General features: G+C 39.2%; 1 protein-coding gene across 2 annotated transcripts in view; it reads right to left on the reverse strand.

Moving 5' to 3' along the window:
- Positions 1 to 18262, reverse strand: part of LOC137624318 (tyrosine-protein phosphatase 10D-like) — a 335629-nt gene that overhangs the window by 45632 nt on the left and 271735 nt on the right. For both annotated transcript variants that reach the window (XR_011040718.1, XM_068354980.1), the window contains exons 21-27: positions 16231 to 16448; positions 15888 to 16083; positions 14637 to 14790; positions 14212 to 14464; positions 13260 to 13388; positions 13019 to 13147; positions 12583 to 12731 (exon numbers count right to left, since the gene is read on the reverse strand). Coding sequence is in view for 1 of the 2 variants with exons in the window: in XM_068354980.1 (XP_068211081.1) it covers positions 12583 to 12731; positions 13019 to 13147; positions 13260 to 13388; positions 14212 to 14464; positions 14637 to 14790; positions 15888 to 16083; positions 16231 to 16448 (1228 nt within the window). In the remaining variant the exon portion in view is untranslated. The remainder of the gene's footprint in view (positions 1 to 12582; positions 12732 to 13018; positions 13148 to 13259; positions 13389 to 14211; positions 14465 to 14636; positions 14791 to 15887; positions 16084 to 16230; positions 16449 to 18262) is intronic.

Raw genomic sequence — 18262 nt, forward strand, 5'->3', positions numbered from 1 at the left:
GGTGCTTTGCGTGACATTAAAGCACTGCTTAAATAAGTGCTTGGTGTAGAGTTTTTGAAATTAGAGATGACTTGCTGGTCCATGGGCTGGAGGATAGGGGTGGTATTCGGTGGAAGATACAACACCTTGATGAATTTGTATTCGTTGATGAATTTGTATTCGTCGATGATATCATCTTCGAGTCCGGGGGGGTGAGCGGGTGCATTGTCCAAACAAAGCAAGCACTTCAGAGGCAAATTCCTCTCCTGAAGATACTTCTTGACAGCAGGGCCGAAAACTACGTTTATCCATTCCACAAAGATATGCCTAGTAACTCAAGCCTTAGAATTAGAACGCCATAGAACATGTAGCAGGTCTTTATTAATTCTATGTGCTTTAAATGCCCTAGGGTTTTCGTAATGGTAAACCAATAACGGCTTTATTTTGCAGTCCCCGCTGGCGTTGGCACAAGGCGCAAGAGTCAACTGATCCTTCATTGGCTTATGTCCAGGCATTTTCTTCTCTTCGGTGGTAATGTACGTTCGACTAGGCATCTTTTTCCAAATCAGACCGGTTTCATCACAGTTGAATACCTGCTGCTCTATGTAACCTTCCTCCGCCACAATGCTTTTGAACTTTTTAACAAAGTCTTTAGCAGCCTTGGTGTCCGAACTCGAAGCTTCTCCATGACGAACAACTGAATGAATCCCGGTCCGTTTCCTAAATTTCTCGAACCAACCTCGAAACGCCTTGAATTTCTCCGTCGTAGGATCGGCTGAACTCTCCCCCGTGTCACCCCGAGAGCGTGCCACCTTCAAGTCACTGTAGATAGCGCTGGCCTTCTCACAAATGATCAGTTTCCGTGATCGTATCGCCAACAATCTCCTTGTCCTTTATCCAGATCAACAAAAGGCAATCCATCTCTTCCAGAGTAGGGCTACGACGTTTAGAAATAATCGTGATCCCCTTCGAAGGTTTCACTGCTTTAATGGCTGACTTCTGTTTTATGATCGTCGCGATCGTAGACATATTACGGCCATATTGTTTAGCCAGATCGCTAACACGTACACCTCGCTCATGCTTTTCTATTATTTCCTGCTTTAATTCAAATGAAAGCATAGACTTCCTCTTTTTCTCACCACTACTACTACTTCCCTGAACCAGAACTAAGCTTTTTAGAACCCATGATTACGGAACACAGAAAACAACACGTGAAAAGGCAAGATAAAAATCTGTTAAAACTGAGCGAATAGAGAACAACCACACGATGCGCACGAGATGAGAGGACTGATCAAGGTGACGCTCGATTGGCGTCCCTCCAATGTGCTGCCGTCTAGCGACGTCAACAACAAACGACGCTGGACGCTTTCGAGAAAATTCCATGGGTAAGCGTATTGTTTACTTCGTATGTTGGAGCAACACTTATGTTGAAACAGAAATTTGGTCGAATTTTACTTCGTATGTTGGAAAATTCATATGTTAGGACAATCGTATGTAGAGGTTCCACTGTATTCTTAAACCCTTTTTTGATTTGACTGTTACTGAACTTTGCTTTGTTTTTTATCTCTCTTTGAACATTCCATTATGGCTGACCCTTCTCCTGTATATATAAAATGTGCCAAAGATTGTAACAGGCGCCTTTCAAAGGCTTCCATCGATCCCCACTCTATTTGTGTTAGTTGCAGAAGTAAAGTTTGTCAATTAGGGGATCGATGCGATGAATGTGTCATTTTGTCAGAATTTGAGGGGTTAGAGTATGATAAATATACTCGTACACTCGAGAGAGATAGGGTAAGAAGAAGCTTTTCTCGTTCTCAAGAATTTTCCTCTTCCCATGTCCCTCAACCTTTTCCTCCCCCTGTGGTGGTAGTTTTAGAACCTCCTACTAGCACTAACGAACCTTCACTTGAAGACATGATGAAGGCTATTCATGCTCTTGGTGCAAAGGTCGAATCGCTGGCTACAGATAGAAACCAGCTTATGTCCGATGTGAAGTTTTTAAAAAGTGAAAGTGTTAATGCGAAGTGTTAAAAATGTGTTCAGTGTTGCGGAGGGTTCGTCTGTTCGTACTTGCCGCTCACCCAGTCCGAGACCTCTTTCAAGCTCCCCAACCCCTGGGAGAAGGAATGTCACAAGACCAAAGGGAGCGATAGGTATTAAACCACGAACAGACGTTCCCTCACGAGTTGCAGACGTTGCTCCTCACGTTCGTCCTTACTATAAGAGGGGCGAGACTAGGTTCTCCTCGTCCTCCAATGACGTTCATGCTAGCAAGAAATCCTGGCATCAGGTTTCACGGCCTCTTTAAAAGACAATTAGTTCCTTCAGAACAATGTCAACGTCCTGGTTGCAGTCACTGGAGCAGCCCGGAACGTATACCTTCATCAGAGGAAGGTTCGCCTCTAAATGATCTTTTTTAACGTCAAGTTTAGTGGCTCCGGAGGCCCCCGCTAAGAGTCACGGTGCCGTTGTTTTATCTGGTCGTTCCAGACGTGACTTGAGTGCTGCTACTCCCGTTATTAGTACTGACGTCCATGAACTGACGTTCCCGACGTCACGGTCTGTTCCGTGTGTTCAAGATCCTAACTTTAGTGTTTTGCAAGACATGCAGTCTAAGCTGTCCACTTTAATGCAGGCCTACGGTCCTGCTCCTGTCCGACAGGAACCCTTACTTACAGTACGTCACGGTTCCGCTTAAGCGTGACTCAGGTCTTCAACCATCTAAGCGTGAAGCTTTACGTCACGCTGACGTTAACCCTAGTGTTAACCTTGCTGTCAAGCGAGATGCTGATCGTAAATCTCAACGTGACGTTGAGCGTCAGGCCTTACAGTCCAACCGTGACTTCGAACTGCAGTTAGTGCAGTCGTGACGTGACGTCGAGCTGCAGACACCGCAGTCACGACGTGACGTCGAGCATCAGTCGCTGCAGTCACGACGTGACGTCGAACGTCAGTCACCGCAGTCACGACGTGACGTCGACCCTCCTGCCTTGACTGCTACTCAGCTACAGGTTGATGTAGGCTGTCAAGCTTTGCCTTTGCGACCTTCTATGACTTCACCTTCTCACAAGAATATAGTTTTATCGGATGAAGTTTACTCTGAAGAGGTAGCTGATGATCCTCTTTCGACTAACGTGCAGTTGGGGATCCTGTCTGAAGAGGAAGAGCCTAGAGTTGTCCAACAATCCCTAGATTTTAAGAAAATTATGAATGTTTTTAAAGAAGTTTTTCCGGCTCATTTTGTGACTGCTGCTCCACGTTCGCCTCCTTCAGAATTTACTTGAGGCATGACTGCTTCAGCTCCTTCTTATACGAAGTTAGTGCTCTCTCGATCTTCTAAGAGGGCCATGCGTTTGCTAAGAGACTGGTTGGAGACCAAAAGAAGTCTTGGAAAGTCTCCCTTTGCTTTTCCTCCTTCTAAACTGGCTTATCGTTCGAGCGTCTGGTATGACACGGGAGAAGTTCTCGGCTTGGGAGTTCCTGCCTCTGCCCAGAGAGACTTCTCAAGCCTGGTAGACTCTCCTTGTCGTCTAGCCATGAGACGCTCCAAGGTGTTGTGGACTTCTTCAGAGCTTGACCATGTGCTTAAAGGAGTCTTTCGTGCGTTTGAAGTATTCAATTTTTTGGATTGGTCGTTGGGGGCCTTAAGAAAGAAGGTGTCTCCTTCTAACAATGATGCTGTCATACAGATTATGTCCTGTATGGACAAGGCTATAAGGGACGGTTCTAACGAACTTGCGGCAGTTTTTACTGCAGGAGTTTTAAAGAAGAGGGAGTCATTGTGCTCGTTCCTTTCTTTGGGAGTTACTCCGTGCCAGAAGTCGGAACTCCTTTTTGCTCCTTTATTGCGTGCACTGTTTCCCCAAGATCTTATCAAAGATATAGCGTCATCTCTTGCGTTGAAGGATACGATGATTTAGTTGCCAAAACAGCTCGCAAAGTTTTGCCATCATCTTTTTCAAGCAACAAACCCAAGTTAGATATACCTGCTTCCAGATTCATTCCTCCCTTTCGTGGCCGAGCCTCCAACAGAGGCACCTCTCGTTCTGACGGAAGACGAGGTAAGAGAAGGGGGGCCAGATCCAGCTGTGGCAGAGTCTGACTGCCCACGGCTTCAGACAGCAGTAGGGGCCAGATTGACGAACTTCTGGCAGGCGTGGGAGAGAAGGGGAGCGGACCAATGGTCTGTCCTCTTATTGAAGGAGGGTTACAAAATTCCTTTTGTACGAATTCCAATAGACCTCTCTCCCAGGTATCGAGAGGAAGCAAAGAGACAGGCCTTACAACTTCAGGTGTCTCTTTTGTTAGAAAAGGGGGCAGTGGTGAAGGTCTTGGACCATCAATCCCCAGGCTTTTACAACCGTCTCTTTCTGGTTCCAAAGAACACAGGAGGTTGGAGACCAGTGCTAGATGTGAGTGAACTCAACGTGTTCATATTGAAAACAAAGTTCACGATGGAAACATCCAAATCTGTTCTAGCAGCAGTAAGGGAAGGCGACTGGATGGTTTCTCTCGATTTTCAGGACGCTTACTTCCATATCCCTATCCATCCAACCTTCCAACGTTATCTAAGGTTCATGTACGGGAAAGAAGTGTACCAGTTTCGAGCTCTGTGCTTCGGCCTCAGCCCTGCTCCTCTAATATTTACAAGGCTCATGCGGAATGTAGCGAGCTTCCTACATTTATCAGGGATCAGAGCCTATCTTTACTTAGACGACTGGTTAATCAGGGCATCGTCATTAAACCGCTGTCTGAAGGATCTCATATGGACGTTGGACCTAGCCAAAGAATTAGGTCTTCTTGTGAACAAGGAGAAGTCACAACTGACTCTCCATCCCAGACTATTCTCTATTTGGGGATGGAGATACAGAGTCGAGTTTTTCGGGCTTTTCCATCGCCCACAAGGCTAGAGCAAGTTCTCTTAAAAATTCATCAATTTCAGAAGAAGAGCAGTTGTTCTGTAAGAGTATGGATGAGCCTCTTGGGAACTCTATCATCTCTGGAACAGTTTGTCTCCCTGGGAAGGCTCAACCTTCGCCCTCTCCAGTTTCATCTTAACCTGTTGGCGACATCGTTAACGAAGAGGCTTCCAACTTACTGCTCTCCAGTCCCAGATCCAGAGGCAGTCCACATAGACGCATTCTTACTGGACTGGTCTCACCTGGAAATTTATGCTTTTCCTCCCTTCAAGATCCTTCACAAGGTTCTTCAGAAGTTCGCATCTCACGAAGGGACCAGGTTGACGTTCGTTGCTCCCTTCTGGCCCTCATGGGAATGGTTCACCGAGGTACATCAATAGCTGGTGGACGTTCCAAGAAGTTTGCCATTGCGGTTGGATCTTCTTCAACAACCTCACATAAAAAGATTCCATCAAAGCCTCCCCGCGCTTCGTCTAACTGCCTTCAGACTATCGAAAGACTCTCTAGAGTTCGAGGGTTTTTGAAGGAGGCAGCTAGAGCGATTGCCAGGGCAAGGAGATCCTCTACCATCAGGATCTAGCAATCCAAATGGGAGGTATTTCGCGATTGGTGCAAGTCCACCTCTGTTTCCTCATCCGATACAACTGTAGCACAGATCGCTGACTTCCTACTTCATCTTAGAAATAACCGTAACCTTTCTACCTCGACTATTAAAGGCTACAGAAGCATGTTAGCTGCAGTGTTTAGAAACAGGAACATGGATCTGTCTAACAATAGAGATCTTCAAGACCTTCTCAAGTCTTTCGAGACTTCCAAGGAGCGTCAAATTATTACTTCAGCTTGGAACTTGGATGTTGTCCTTAAGTTTCTCATGTCTGAGAGATTTGAACCTCTGCACTCAGCCTCTCTCAAAGACCTTACTCTCAAGACTCTCTTTTTAGTGAGTCTTGCTACCGCAAAGAGAGTTAGTGAAGTGCATGCCTTCAGCAAGAATATCGGCTTCTGCTCTAATAAGGCAGTATGCTCCTTACAACTTGGTTTCTTGGCCAAAAATGAGCGACCATCTCATCCGTGGCCTAAATCTTTTGAGATTCCCAACCTGTCGGATGTAGTTGGTGATGAAATTGAAAGAGTCTTGTGCCCTGTAAGAGCTCTAAAATTTTATCTGGACAGAACCAAAACTTTACAAGGTAAATCAGAAGCTTTATGGTGTTCGGTCAAGAAGCCCTCCTTACCAATGTCGAAAAACGCCTTATCATATTTTGTCAGATTTTTAATTAGAGAGGCTCACACTCACTTCAGTGAGACTGACCTTAGATTATTGAAAGTTAAAACTCACGAAGTCAGAGCAGTGGCAACGTCAGTGGCTTTCAAACAAAATAGATCCCTTAGAAGTATTATGGACGCAACCTTTTGGAGGAGTAAATCTGTGTTCGCTTCACATTATTTAAAGAATGTCCAGACTCTTTATGAGGACTGCTACACGTTGGGACCATTCGTAGCAGCGAGTGCAGTAGTGGGTGAAGATTCTACCACTACATTCCCTTAATCCCAATACCTTTTTTCTTCTCTTGATACTATTGTTTTTTGGGTTGTATGTGGAGACTGAGATAGTCTTCCGCAATCTTTTGATTTGGCGGGTGGTCAAACTTGTTTCTTAAGAGCGCCCAGATCAATGGTATTGCTGAGGTCCTGTCATAGGGGTGTTCACCCCAGATATGACAGCTCCTAGAGGTCTTTCAGCCCCGAGTGGATCGCTGGGCTTCATATGGATAGCGGACTAATGAGGCAGAGTATCATCAAAGTCAGCTTCCTTATCAGGTACTAATCCTTAAGTTTGTTTTTTATCAAAACTCTTGAGCTATATTCCTACAATGTTTAATGCTGGTCTCTTACCCTCCACCAAGGGTGTGAATCAGCTATATATATATCCACCGGCTAAGTTAAATATTTAAAAATGATATTTTCATATTAAAATAAATTTTTGAATATACTTACCCGGTGGATATATATAATTTAACGCCCTCCCTTTCGCCCCTCTAGAGACCCTACGGGCAGAGAAGAACTGGAGAACTTTGGAATAGTGATGGTATCCTGCCGAGTGGTGGCGCTAGTGTACACCCAGCAACCCAACCCCTCGATCGCCCGCGAGTTTTGAATCGGCTGCCGACCGACGGAGACGTTAGCTATATATATATCCCCCGGGTAAGTATATTCAAAAATTTATTCTAATATGAAAATATCATTTTAGTTGCTTATTAGCTGCCTTTTTTCCTCCTTTATTTCTAGGTAGTAGGTTGGCCAGGGCACCAGCCACCTATTGAGATGCTACCACTAGAGAGTTAAGGGGTCCTTTAACTGGCCAGACAATACTACATTGGATCCTTCTCTCTGGTTACGGTTCATTTCCCCTTTGCCTAAACACACATCGAGGCCTATTCTTTACACATTCTCCTCTGTCCTCATACACCTGACAACAGAGATTACCAAACAATTCTTCTTCACCCAAGGGATTACTGCACTGAAATTATTCAGTGGCCAATTTCCTCTCAATAAGGGTAGAAGAGACTTTAGTTATAGTAAGCAACTCTTCTAGGAGAAGGACACTCCAAAATCAAACCATTGTTCTTTCACTGTCTTGGGTTAGAGATCTCTTGCTTGAGGGTACACTCGGGCACACTATTCTTTCTTGTTTCTCTTCCTCTTGTTTACAGTTTATAGGAGATATTTATTTTAATGTTACTGTTCTTGGAATATTTAATTTTTCATTGCCTCCTTTCCTCACTGGGATATTTTCCCTGTTTGAGCCCTTGGGCTTATAACATCCTGCTTTTCCAGCTAGGGTTGTAGCTTAGCAAGTAATAATAATAATAATCTGTTGTAGACATAGATTTAATTGATATAATAGTCCCTTAGTTGGATATTGTAAGTCAACCCTATCAGCTGATCCAGATTTTTTTAAACAATCAGTGCGCTGTTGCACATAGAAAATGCTTTTGGATGATCTTGATCCACATTCTCTTTGTGTTTTGTACTGTGGACAATTTTTACAAAGGAAATATTGTGAGGAGTACATAGGCCTTAGTGCCTCTCTAGGAAGTATTTTATATTATCAGAATAGAAGTAAATAAAACCTTCAGCTAAGCAGAAAAAGTAAAGTTCTTCCATACAAATGGTCACCACATCTGTCAGTACAATGTCTAGAACTTGGAAATGGTGGGGTCGCCAGCGTATAGAAAATTGATGCTCGGTTACATGATAGTCAAATCTAGATCTTTACAGTTTCCATCATTTTCCATGATTTAGCAGGTGTGACACAAACTTCATAACTGCAAAATTACTCTTAATAGAGCCATTCCGTTCTGGCCACAAGGGCAATGGTATGCGAATCTGTGGCCTCTGTTTTCAGGGTGTCCAAGAAGGTTGCTGTTATGTATTTATGTTGATAACTACCTATTACAAGAGGTTATATTTGTGTTTACAGATACTTACTACTCATTAAGCATAACTACCCTGTTAACTATCTTGTCTTCTTTGAAACTGTATATCATTATAAATTAGTCTTAAAAATAAAGTCATTCAGGAAGCTTATGATTATGACATTGAATTACGTCGTTCAAGTGACAATGGAAATGCTGATGCACTCTCACGGTTGCCTTTACCAGATTGTGACTCCGATGCATCAGATAAGCTTGTAAACTGGACACAAGAAGCAACTGCATTTAACAGGCACCAGGTGAACTCTCTTCCTGTAACTGCGAAATCTGTTGCAAGGGAAACTTTGCATGATGCTGTACTGGCTAGAGCTTTATATTACACAAGAAATGGATGGCCAGACTCTGAGGACGTTGCACAGGAACTGAAACCCTTCCATAGCCGTCAGCGTGAGTTTTCAATTGAAGAGGGATGTCTTCTATGGGGTGCCAGGGTGGTAATACCGTCTAGATATAGAACTCAAATCTTAGAAGAGCTACATGGTGGTCATCCGGGGATTGTTAGGATGAAGGGATTAGCTCGCTTGCATGTGTGGTGGCCAAATATCGATCAAGATATTGAAAACACTGTGCAAGGGTGCTCGGCTTGTCAGGCTACTCAGCCAATGCCGACTCGTGCTGAGGGTAATCCGTGGAAATGGCCTTCCGGTCCGTGGAAAAGAGTACATGTTGATTTCGCAGGACCATTCCTGGGACAAATGTACCTCATTATGATTGACGCATTTTCAAAATGGCCAGAAGTACACCCAATGAAATCAATTACAACTATGAATACCATCGAGATCATGCGGCGGGTATTTGCTCAGCATGGGGTTTGTGTAGAGCTCGTGTCTGATAATGGAAGACAGTTTGTGGCTGAGGAATTTAAAGAGTTCATGACCCAAAATGGTGTAAAGCATATACTGATACCCGCTTATCACCCAAGCAGTAATGGGCAGGCCGAAAATACAGTAAGAACATTCAAACAAGGAATGAAAAGGGCGATGAGAACATTGCAATCGTGTAATACATCTTTAAATACCAAGTTGTGTCAATTTCTACTGACTTACCGAACTACACCTCACTGTACAACAAAGCGCACGCCTGCAGAGCTCATGGGTCGGCAGTTGCGCACTCGCCTTGATTTAATACACCCAGATGCATCTCAGAGAATTGAAAGAAAAGCCTCAGAGAACGAGAAACCAATGAGGGAACTCGATATAGGGGACGTGGTACTGGTTCGGGATTATCGTCAAAATACCAAGAAGGGCATATGGACTCGAGGAGTTGTGGTTCTTAAATTGGGTCCATGTACATACAATGTACAAGTGGACGGTAACTTAATATGGAAGAGGCATATTGATCAAATGAGACTGATCTCCAATGATTCTCAAGATAGCAAAAATGAACTCTTAGCACGTGATTTTTCAGAGTTGATCAGCTATCCAGACCCGCCATTACCAAAAGAGTTTATAAATACTCGTGAAGAGTTAGGTGATGAAGATGCAGGTGCAGAGAAGAAGGAAATCCCAAATGTAGAAGAAAAGGAGGCGGCAGCTGCAGAAAAATTATCGGGAAATGAAAATGGTAAACCTTCTGATGACTCACCTGATGGATCGATATCTGAATTACCAAAACTTCGAAGGTCTAGCAGACAAAGTAGACCACCTGACTATTTTAGAATGTAAAATGATTAATAATATTATGCATGTTTTGTATTATTTATTCGAAGCTATGCCACCATTTAATTATTGATGGTTTATCCTTTTATTTGCTTTAATCTTTCATTCTTTTTCGCGAGGGGAAAAGGTGTTATGTATTTATGTTGATAACTACCTATTACAAGAGGTTATATTTGTGTTTACAGATACTTACTACTCATTAAGCATAACTACCCTGTTAACTATCTTGTCTTCTTTGAAACTGTATATCATTATAAATTAGTCTTAAAAATAAAGTCATTCAGGAAGGATCTATCTGAGTTTCGTTTCCATCTAAATATACTTCAGTTGCCATACATTCCAATGTGGTCAATAACAAATTTCAAATGTGATTCATCCAAAAAAAAAAAACCATCTATGCTTCTTCTAACCACCTCGAGACTATCCATCGCATTCTCAGAACCAAGAGATTTTACAGCCCTCTGGATGGTTTAAAAGACAGTATATCATTATTTTGCATTAAAAACACAGCCATGTTTATTTCTAAGGGTACTAATTTAAGAATGTATGAATAACTAGAATTAGGTAGTATAATGGCTATAATTTTTGCATTGTCCTTTAATGAAAAGAATTTTCAATCTTAACCTTTAAGGATTATAGATCAATGCTTAATTTTGTACTTTAGCATCTGTTTCAGCTATGACAGCAGTTGTGTTTTAAGCTTTTAGAATTTAGAAGCCTCCAGTAATAGAGTATTTTTTGGCATTTGGAAGTGATTTTCAGTATTTCAAAGGTTTTACTTTTAAACTGATAGAAAATATTTCAGATATAAAGTTAAGGATTAAAACTTTTCTTGATTAGCATTAGCATAAGATAATTGCATAATAAGCTGCAAGCACTATTCTCTAAGGTAGACTTTGGGAGTATAAGATGATTTTATCTCTTTTGCCTTCGTTCAAGAGCAAAAATTTTAAAACTAGAGTCTGTTTAAATTTTTTCACTTACCCTTTTTGGAAATGGTTACAATCATTTCATCAGAAAATAGATTATTTTCCAATAAGAGCTATTTAGTATTTTATGGACAAACTATAGACATTAAAGGTAGTGTTCCTTTATTTGTTATGTGGAATTAGAATTTCAAATCGTCCTCAGTCCAAAAATGCAATGTTATTTCTAGTTTCGTCCCAGAAACTATGAAAATCTGGATACAAATCTTATAAAAGCCTTGAATTACTGCAGAAATCTTTCTTTGAAAAGTTTTAGCGGCAGATTAATGGTGTAACATGGTAACATTTGCTAAAAATGATCTTGAGGAATCCCTGGTTTTATTATCGAGATTGATATCTAGTTCCCAGTGTGGCAGCTGGTGATGTGGTCTTGTAACTTCTAGAGTTCAGTTGATTGATAATTTTCTTATTTTCAAAATATTTCAAATTCTTCATAAGAATTAATCTGAAGTCATGCACTGCAGGGATGGTTTGTTGATATTAATGTAGCCCAGATGAACCTAGAATTCTAATTATCTTATAATGTATTATTCTATGATCCTCCTATCCCTTTCTTTAACTGGTGTTCCACCTCCAACAGTGTGTGAGAGTTAGCAGTATAAACATCATGGGAGTTTCAAAGAAATACAAAGAATTTTATTAAAATTTCTTATTACGCTACTCGCCTGGTGTTCATATAGATACCCATCCTCCTTCCCACTGACTCATGCTGTCAAGAGGATGGTTATAATTCAACTTCTAAACTGAAATTACAAAGAGGCCCCAATGCTTTGCTTCTTGTAATTAACTGCTAGTGTGTCATAATTATTTACCAGAGGCATGTCTATTGAAATGAAAGTAACTGGTATTTTAGAAAAAAAATAATTAGGGGTAAATGTTGATAGATTAAGTTACTGGAGAAGCAATATGAACATCAGGTGAGTATAATACAAATTTCCAATTTTTATCCATCTCAAATACGTACATGGTTTTATTTCTTTTAAGATGTCAAAAATTCTGTTTTCCATATTATCCTATATAGAAAATTTTTCTAAATATATACATATGGGTGTGGTGCCATTAGTGCATTACATGTGGAATACTGTTGGTATTACTTAAGGGGGTTTGCAGCATAACCTCTGCCCTTAGTTGCACTTACTTTATATCCTTCTACTTTACCTCTATTTCTGCTTCCTCTCTTCCTTCCTGCTTTCCAACCTCTTCTAGCTTCTACTTAATAGTACAACTGCTGGGTTTTCTCCTAGTTTAACTTGGGCTTCACAGGCTCTATTGCCTAGCTCAACAACCCAAATTCATAAATACAACCCATAAACGTACTAAATACCTTCGGAGGATGAGAAATCTTATTTATTTGAATTCTACAGTTGAAAATAATCCTTATATGGTAATTCCATTACCCATATTATTTTATAGATAAATTGTGCTGAAAAAATACCTATAGAGAATAAATAATACAGAATCAAAGTGGTTGAAAGATTGAAAAAATATTTATAATGATCCTTATTGATGAGTTAGAAATAATATCAATATTTTACATCCTTACCTGCAATGCACTATAATTGGTTTTGGATCAGGTCCTATTATTTGTCTAAATTCTCGTACAAAGCTAACTAAAGTGTGGGGAGGATCTGGAACTCCAAAATCCGGCCACGTGGTGAAATGGAAGTGACGGACTATTCGACAAACCTCCCCCTGGTCAGGAAAGATATAATATCATAAGTCCATATTACTATGAAAAACTACTATCTAAAAACCTTTAGTTTCATGTATTCTGAAGTCAAATCTCTTATACTGATTAATAACATATTAACAGTTTTACAATATTAGTTTTCTGGGCTCAACCTGTGTCGCTCCGTGAAATGCTCCTTATAGCACCTTTCACTGGGCGACACAGGTCCCTCACCCAGAAATAGATTTTTCCTTTGTCAAAATCCCTTATTTACCTTTAGGGGTTTAATGTACTATATATGACTGCTTACCTTAGAAACATTAAATTCAGAAATATTCCAGTCGGGGAACTGTTGTTCTTTAACAATGGCAACTCTTATGTCACCATAATATATAGGTCTCCTATCATATGGCCAATAGTGGTGGCACCTTTCTCTTCCCTGTAAGAAACAAGACAATGGTGTTGAAATTTCAAGTTGGAAACTTTAAGAAAAATATATTATACAGTATGATGCATCGACTGGTCCTAAGGCTTTTATATAAGATAATTACCCTCTCTATGCACTGTGTCAACATTATAATTGCACGTGAATTGCTTTCCCAACACATTCTCCAGAAGTCATCACAAGTTGAAGGCAATGGACCTTGGGTAACAATAAATTCACGAGGAGAATTGTAGCCCTGAAAAAAAAAAAAAAAAGATACTACTGTATTTGAAAACGTAAATTAAAAATACATACATTATTATTTTTATCATCTGCTTTATCGTTACAATCCAATGTGCAGACCTTTTCATGTTTAAATATTGGAAATAGATATTTAAAAATGAAGATACATTTTTCTTGGAAAATTTCATACTTTGAAAAATAGGACATCACATTTTTCTTGTAGAGGTTGATTAAATAAACTACAGTATGTACAAGTAAGGACCTTTCAATGTTGAGAACTGAAGATTAACTCTAATGAACTGACTGACTGTAAAGAAATATTTAATTTATCTGTAGTAAACACCACTCAAACTAAAATGGAAAATGATTATTGAGTTGGAATTAACATACTTCATGTTATCATGTAATCAAATATTCAAATAGCTTAGTTTAAAAATGTGCAACTGTTTTTATTAACAAATAAGAAAATTATCAGATTATCAAAAATTCATAATGAATTTGAACTTCATTATCTTCTAACCTGAAGTAACAATTTATCCAAATGGAAATTACTTCTGCTTATTACAAAAAATGAATAATTAAATTAATTGCCTACATGTTTTTCTGTCTGTATGTGTGTATACAATATAATCATTGGTCTAGTAAATTTTTCATTCAAAGTACCATAACGGTTCTAAGAGAATATTAAAAAAAAAAAACATTTGTGGAGTTTAAAGCTCCTATTATCCATGGAATGGATCACAGATAACTGTACTACACTGTAAAACTAAGAATTATGTAATGAAAAGGTTACCAATGTTTATGACCAATTCAGGTATGCTGGAATAATAACTTACAGAAACATAATTAGCATTTATGTAATCCGATCCTTCCTCATCATCGGTGGGTTGAAGTTTTACTCTTGTGATATCATAAGGCAAGATATTAGTGAATCTGTTTTTAGGTCTATTCACAGGGAGATCAGCAGCAGTTCTTGGTAGGTCATGTCCAACATACTTCAAGGCTTCATATTCTTCAGCAAAACGGTAATCTGAGTCTGCTGACATGAATTCATAGTAGGCTTCAAAGTTCTTTAGCTTTATTGGCCTCCTGTCAATAAAAATATTTTTTAAGCAATTTTAGTACAATTGTGACATCACTACTCTGATAATTTTAAACATTATCCTCATGAAAAAAATATCAAAAATTTCTTTATATTTAATGTGGTATAGTCAATGAATAATATACAGGAAAATAAAACATGCTCAACTCAATACTGTACCTTGTTTTAATATCAGGGAGCCCCAGATCAATATCTGAACTTCTTTTTTGGAGGCGACACGATATGCGTCTCATTGTCATCACAGCTACTATAACCAGTATTATGACAACAATCGGTATTACCACAGCCATGACAATGCTTCCACTTTCAGAATCTGAAAAGCAAATGGTAGATAACAGACATTGTATCGGTAATTAAAAAAATAGTGAATTTCTTGAAGATATTTATGAGCTTTTTTAATGCCTAGAGGCATTACAAAATGTGCAGTAATTACAATAATTTAACCAATAAATTTCTCCCAAGTGACATCTGACAGATTTATACATTGTGCCCTGTAAATCAGAACATAAAATAATATGTTGTCATTTTAATGCACTTTGAAGGCACATTTCTCCCTTAAAAATGCATAGAATCAGTCCCATTTTTAATACTGTATTCCACAAAATAATGTATTGTGAATATTAAGATTAATAAAAAGAGGATCCTATAAAAATTAAATTTTTAAAAAATAAGATGCTAAGTCACCTATTAGAAATTCTGACTGATTAGTTTTTTCCTACACAGTGAAGTAATTAATATGGTTAAAAGGTAAGTCTTTTCTCACCATCACTTTAATGGAAACCAAGCTTACATATTTTGATTTCATAATTACAATCCTTAACGTGGAGATAAGCACAATGTTACTGCTGCGCGCATCCCGTTTTCACTTCTTCGTACCTGCTTTTGACCCGTTTCCCTCCCTGCACAATGTAGTAATGTAAAACAAACAAATATACATGACAGCTTTATAGCTAATCCATGTAAACTATTCAGTGATAAATCCCTTGCATAGTACAGTAATTCTAATAATGAAAATTATTATAAGAGTTTCATACATACATTAAACTGTAAGTACTGTAATATTTGATATGATGCTAATGAAAAATAGACATCTCTCTCTCTCTCTCTCTCTCTCTCTCTCTCTCTCTCTCTCTCTCTCTCTCTCTCTCTCTCTCTCTCTCTCTCTCTCTCTCGTCAAAATGAAAGCATGTACTTTCTTGCAGGACTAAGCTGACTGACTATTAATGAAATTCTTTTATCTTTTAAATATGCTGCCCAACTGAAATTTTGATGAATATTAAAACTAGGCTTTTTTTTTCTTGCTGAAATCTATGTTTGCACTGAGTAAATCGCTAAATATTGGGTTATAACTTTGACATCAGCCTTTTCATTTCAATTATTTGATAATCAGCTATGTGAAACTGAACTTGCCTGTTGTTATCTGCTCACTGAAGCGGGTATCCGAAAATTTGACGTCTGTAGTAAAAGCTCTAATCTTGACTCTATATCTGGTTCCAGGTTTGAGGGGGCCATTACAGTACCCTTCTGCTTTCATACAATCACTTTCATTTCCAATGACAAATTCTACATATTCTGTTGAATTGAATGGATAGTATGGTTCATTTACCTGAAAAATTTGCCACTGGTTAAAAAATGTTAACTAGACAGTAATGGTATGAAAGAAGTATCTGTAAAATCTCTCCATAAATTTCATATACAAAGACTGTCCAAAGTACTACACTAAACCCAAAATAAATGAAATCCAATAGCTTACTTGATATGGAGGCCAAACATTATAACCTTGAACATCTTTCCATCCAGGCAACTCAAGGTTATCAGAGACTTTGTCAGCATCTTCGGCCACAATGACACTATATCCAGTTATATTTCCATTCTTATTTAAGAAATAATTTTCTCGGAAACTAATCCTAATTGTACTTGAAGTATGCGAAACTTCAGTGGGGAAAACGTTTCCATTACGTATTGGAGGTGCTGTAAATGGGCAAGTCAAGTTAAAGGCAATCAAACAAAACATTTAATATCCATGTCAAATTCGTATGTTCTTTTACAAAAATATTTCTATGAATCTCCCCTGGTATTCATTGCTTCTTCTCCAGAAGATCGTTTTAATCGACACTTACCAGTGAAAGAAAATGTTTAAATTCAATGTTCCCATTTTCTATCCCTTCAAAAATACTGTACATGCCCTTAGTAAAGGAAGGAACATTCTAGCGGTAAATGGTAACTGACGCGCCAATATCTTTGTCTTTTCAGGGTCTCGGTCATGTTGGTTGTGAATCACAGTCTCCAGATTGTTTGCTTATTACTGCATGTTAAGATTTCTTCCCAAGGTTTTGTTAGTGATTACTGTGTGGAGTGTGGACAAGAATTGTTTCTAGATCATGATATGCACACCCTTTATGTAGTGTGGGGGGGGGGCAATAATTATTGTGAAAAGTGAGTTTCCATCATGGTACCTTTCCTGGAAAAGTAGATTTCAATAGTTTCCGATCAAGTTAACAGTTCAAAGCAAAAAGGAAAATTGCAGTTAGTTCAGGGGGAAAAGCCAGGGAAGACTAAGTTATTTGACTACAGCAGAAATGACAATGATAATGACACCCCTCCATCAGCCAACTTTCAATAGTGATGAGCTTCATAAGCTCTTGGCATCGCTAGCTTCTTTCTTAAAGTTCAGAACCACTGTGAATCTCCTCTTTAAAGAGATAATTCTATTCTTACCCAGCCTGTTGGCAACCCTACCCTAACTCCCTCCCTAAGTTGGGTCTAGTGTTAATGGTGTTTCTTTCAGTAAGGATTCTAAAAATTCACTGCGCAGTACAGATTTGAAAGCTTCTCACAGAGCCACAAATTCTTTAATTATTTCAATGCTTCTGGTGCTAAACCCTTGCAGGTCAACATCATAGTCACAATATAAGACAACTAGATTGCGAAGTAGTAGACCGAGTGATCCTTATATCCCTCCACTTCCTAAAGTAGGGGCTCTTAAACAACCTCATATTACTTATGTGGATGACGTGGCATATCACATGATTCTATCAATTCTTTCAGCAAGCTAGAAGGTAGCCATTAGACTTTAAATGTGGCAACCCTACCTAACCACTGGAGTGGGTAGGTAGGGGGTTAGCTGGGGGGTACCCCGCCACCCATATCTACTCACAGCTTGGTGAGATACATCCCTTTTTTATTACAGGCAGGATTTTTTGGGGACAATTGATGGCGGGACAATGTATATAAATAACAACAGGTTTGTATAGTTAGGGAAAAATACAAATTTCCAAATTTGTCATTTGTTCTTTCACTAACAAACCTTACGTTATTTATGTGGATGACTCGCCTTCAGGTGGGTGGTAAATCTGACTACTGGCTTAGTCATTGACTAGGGTTTTCCATGTACAGTATTAGACTGTATCAGAGGAGAACCTTGACACCTCGCTAACAAATACAAAGTGAGCGTGATAGTGGCCTCAGCAACATGTGAGATAGTATATGAATGTCTAAGAATATTTTGAGTTTAAATAGGAATACTGTGTTATATATATTATGAATAATACAGTATATAGACATTTACCAATGCTTACCACGTGGGAAGCATTGACGATGTGTACAAGTATATTACAGTAAACTATACTAGGTTACACAAGGGAAATTGTTATTACCAGCAGAGGTTGAAGCCTGCTTGCAGAGTGACCCATGGCACTGTTCCCCAAGAGAGGGGAAGATGCAGAAAGGAAAAGAGCCAGACATACTTTCATTCATCCCAAACTTAACCAGAGTAACCAATACCC

This window comes from Palaemon carinicauda, chromosome 31 (genome assembly GCF_036898095.1).
Source record: "Palaemon carinicauda isolate YSFRI2023 chromosome 31, ASM3689809v2, whole genome shotgun sequence".
NCBI classification, from domain to species: Eukaryota; Metazoa; Arthropoda; class Malacostraca; order Decapoda; family Palaemonidae; genus Palaemon; species Palaemon carinicauda.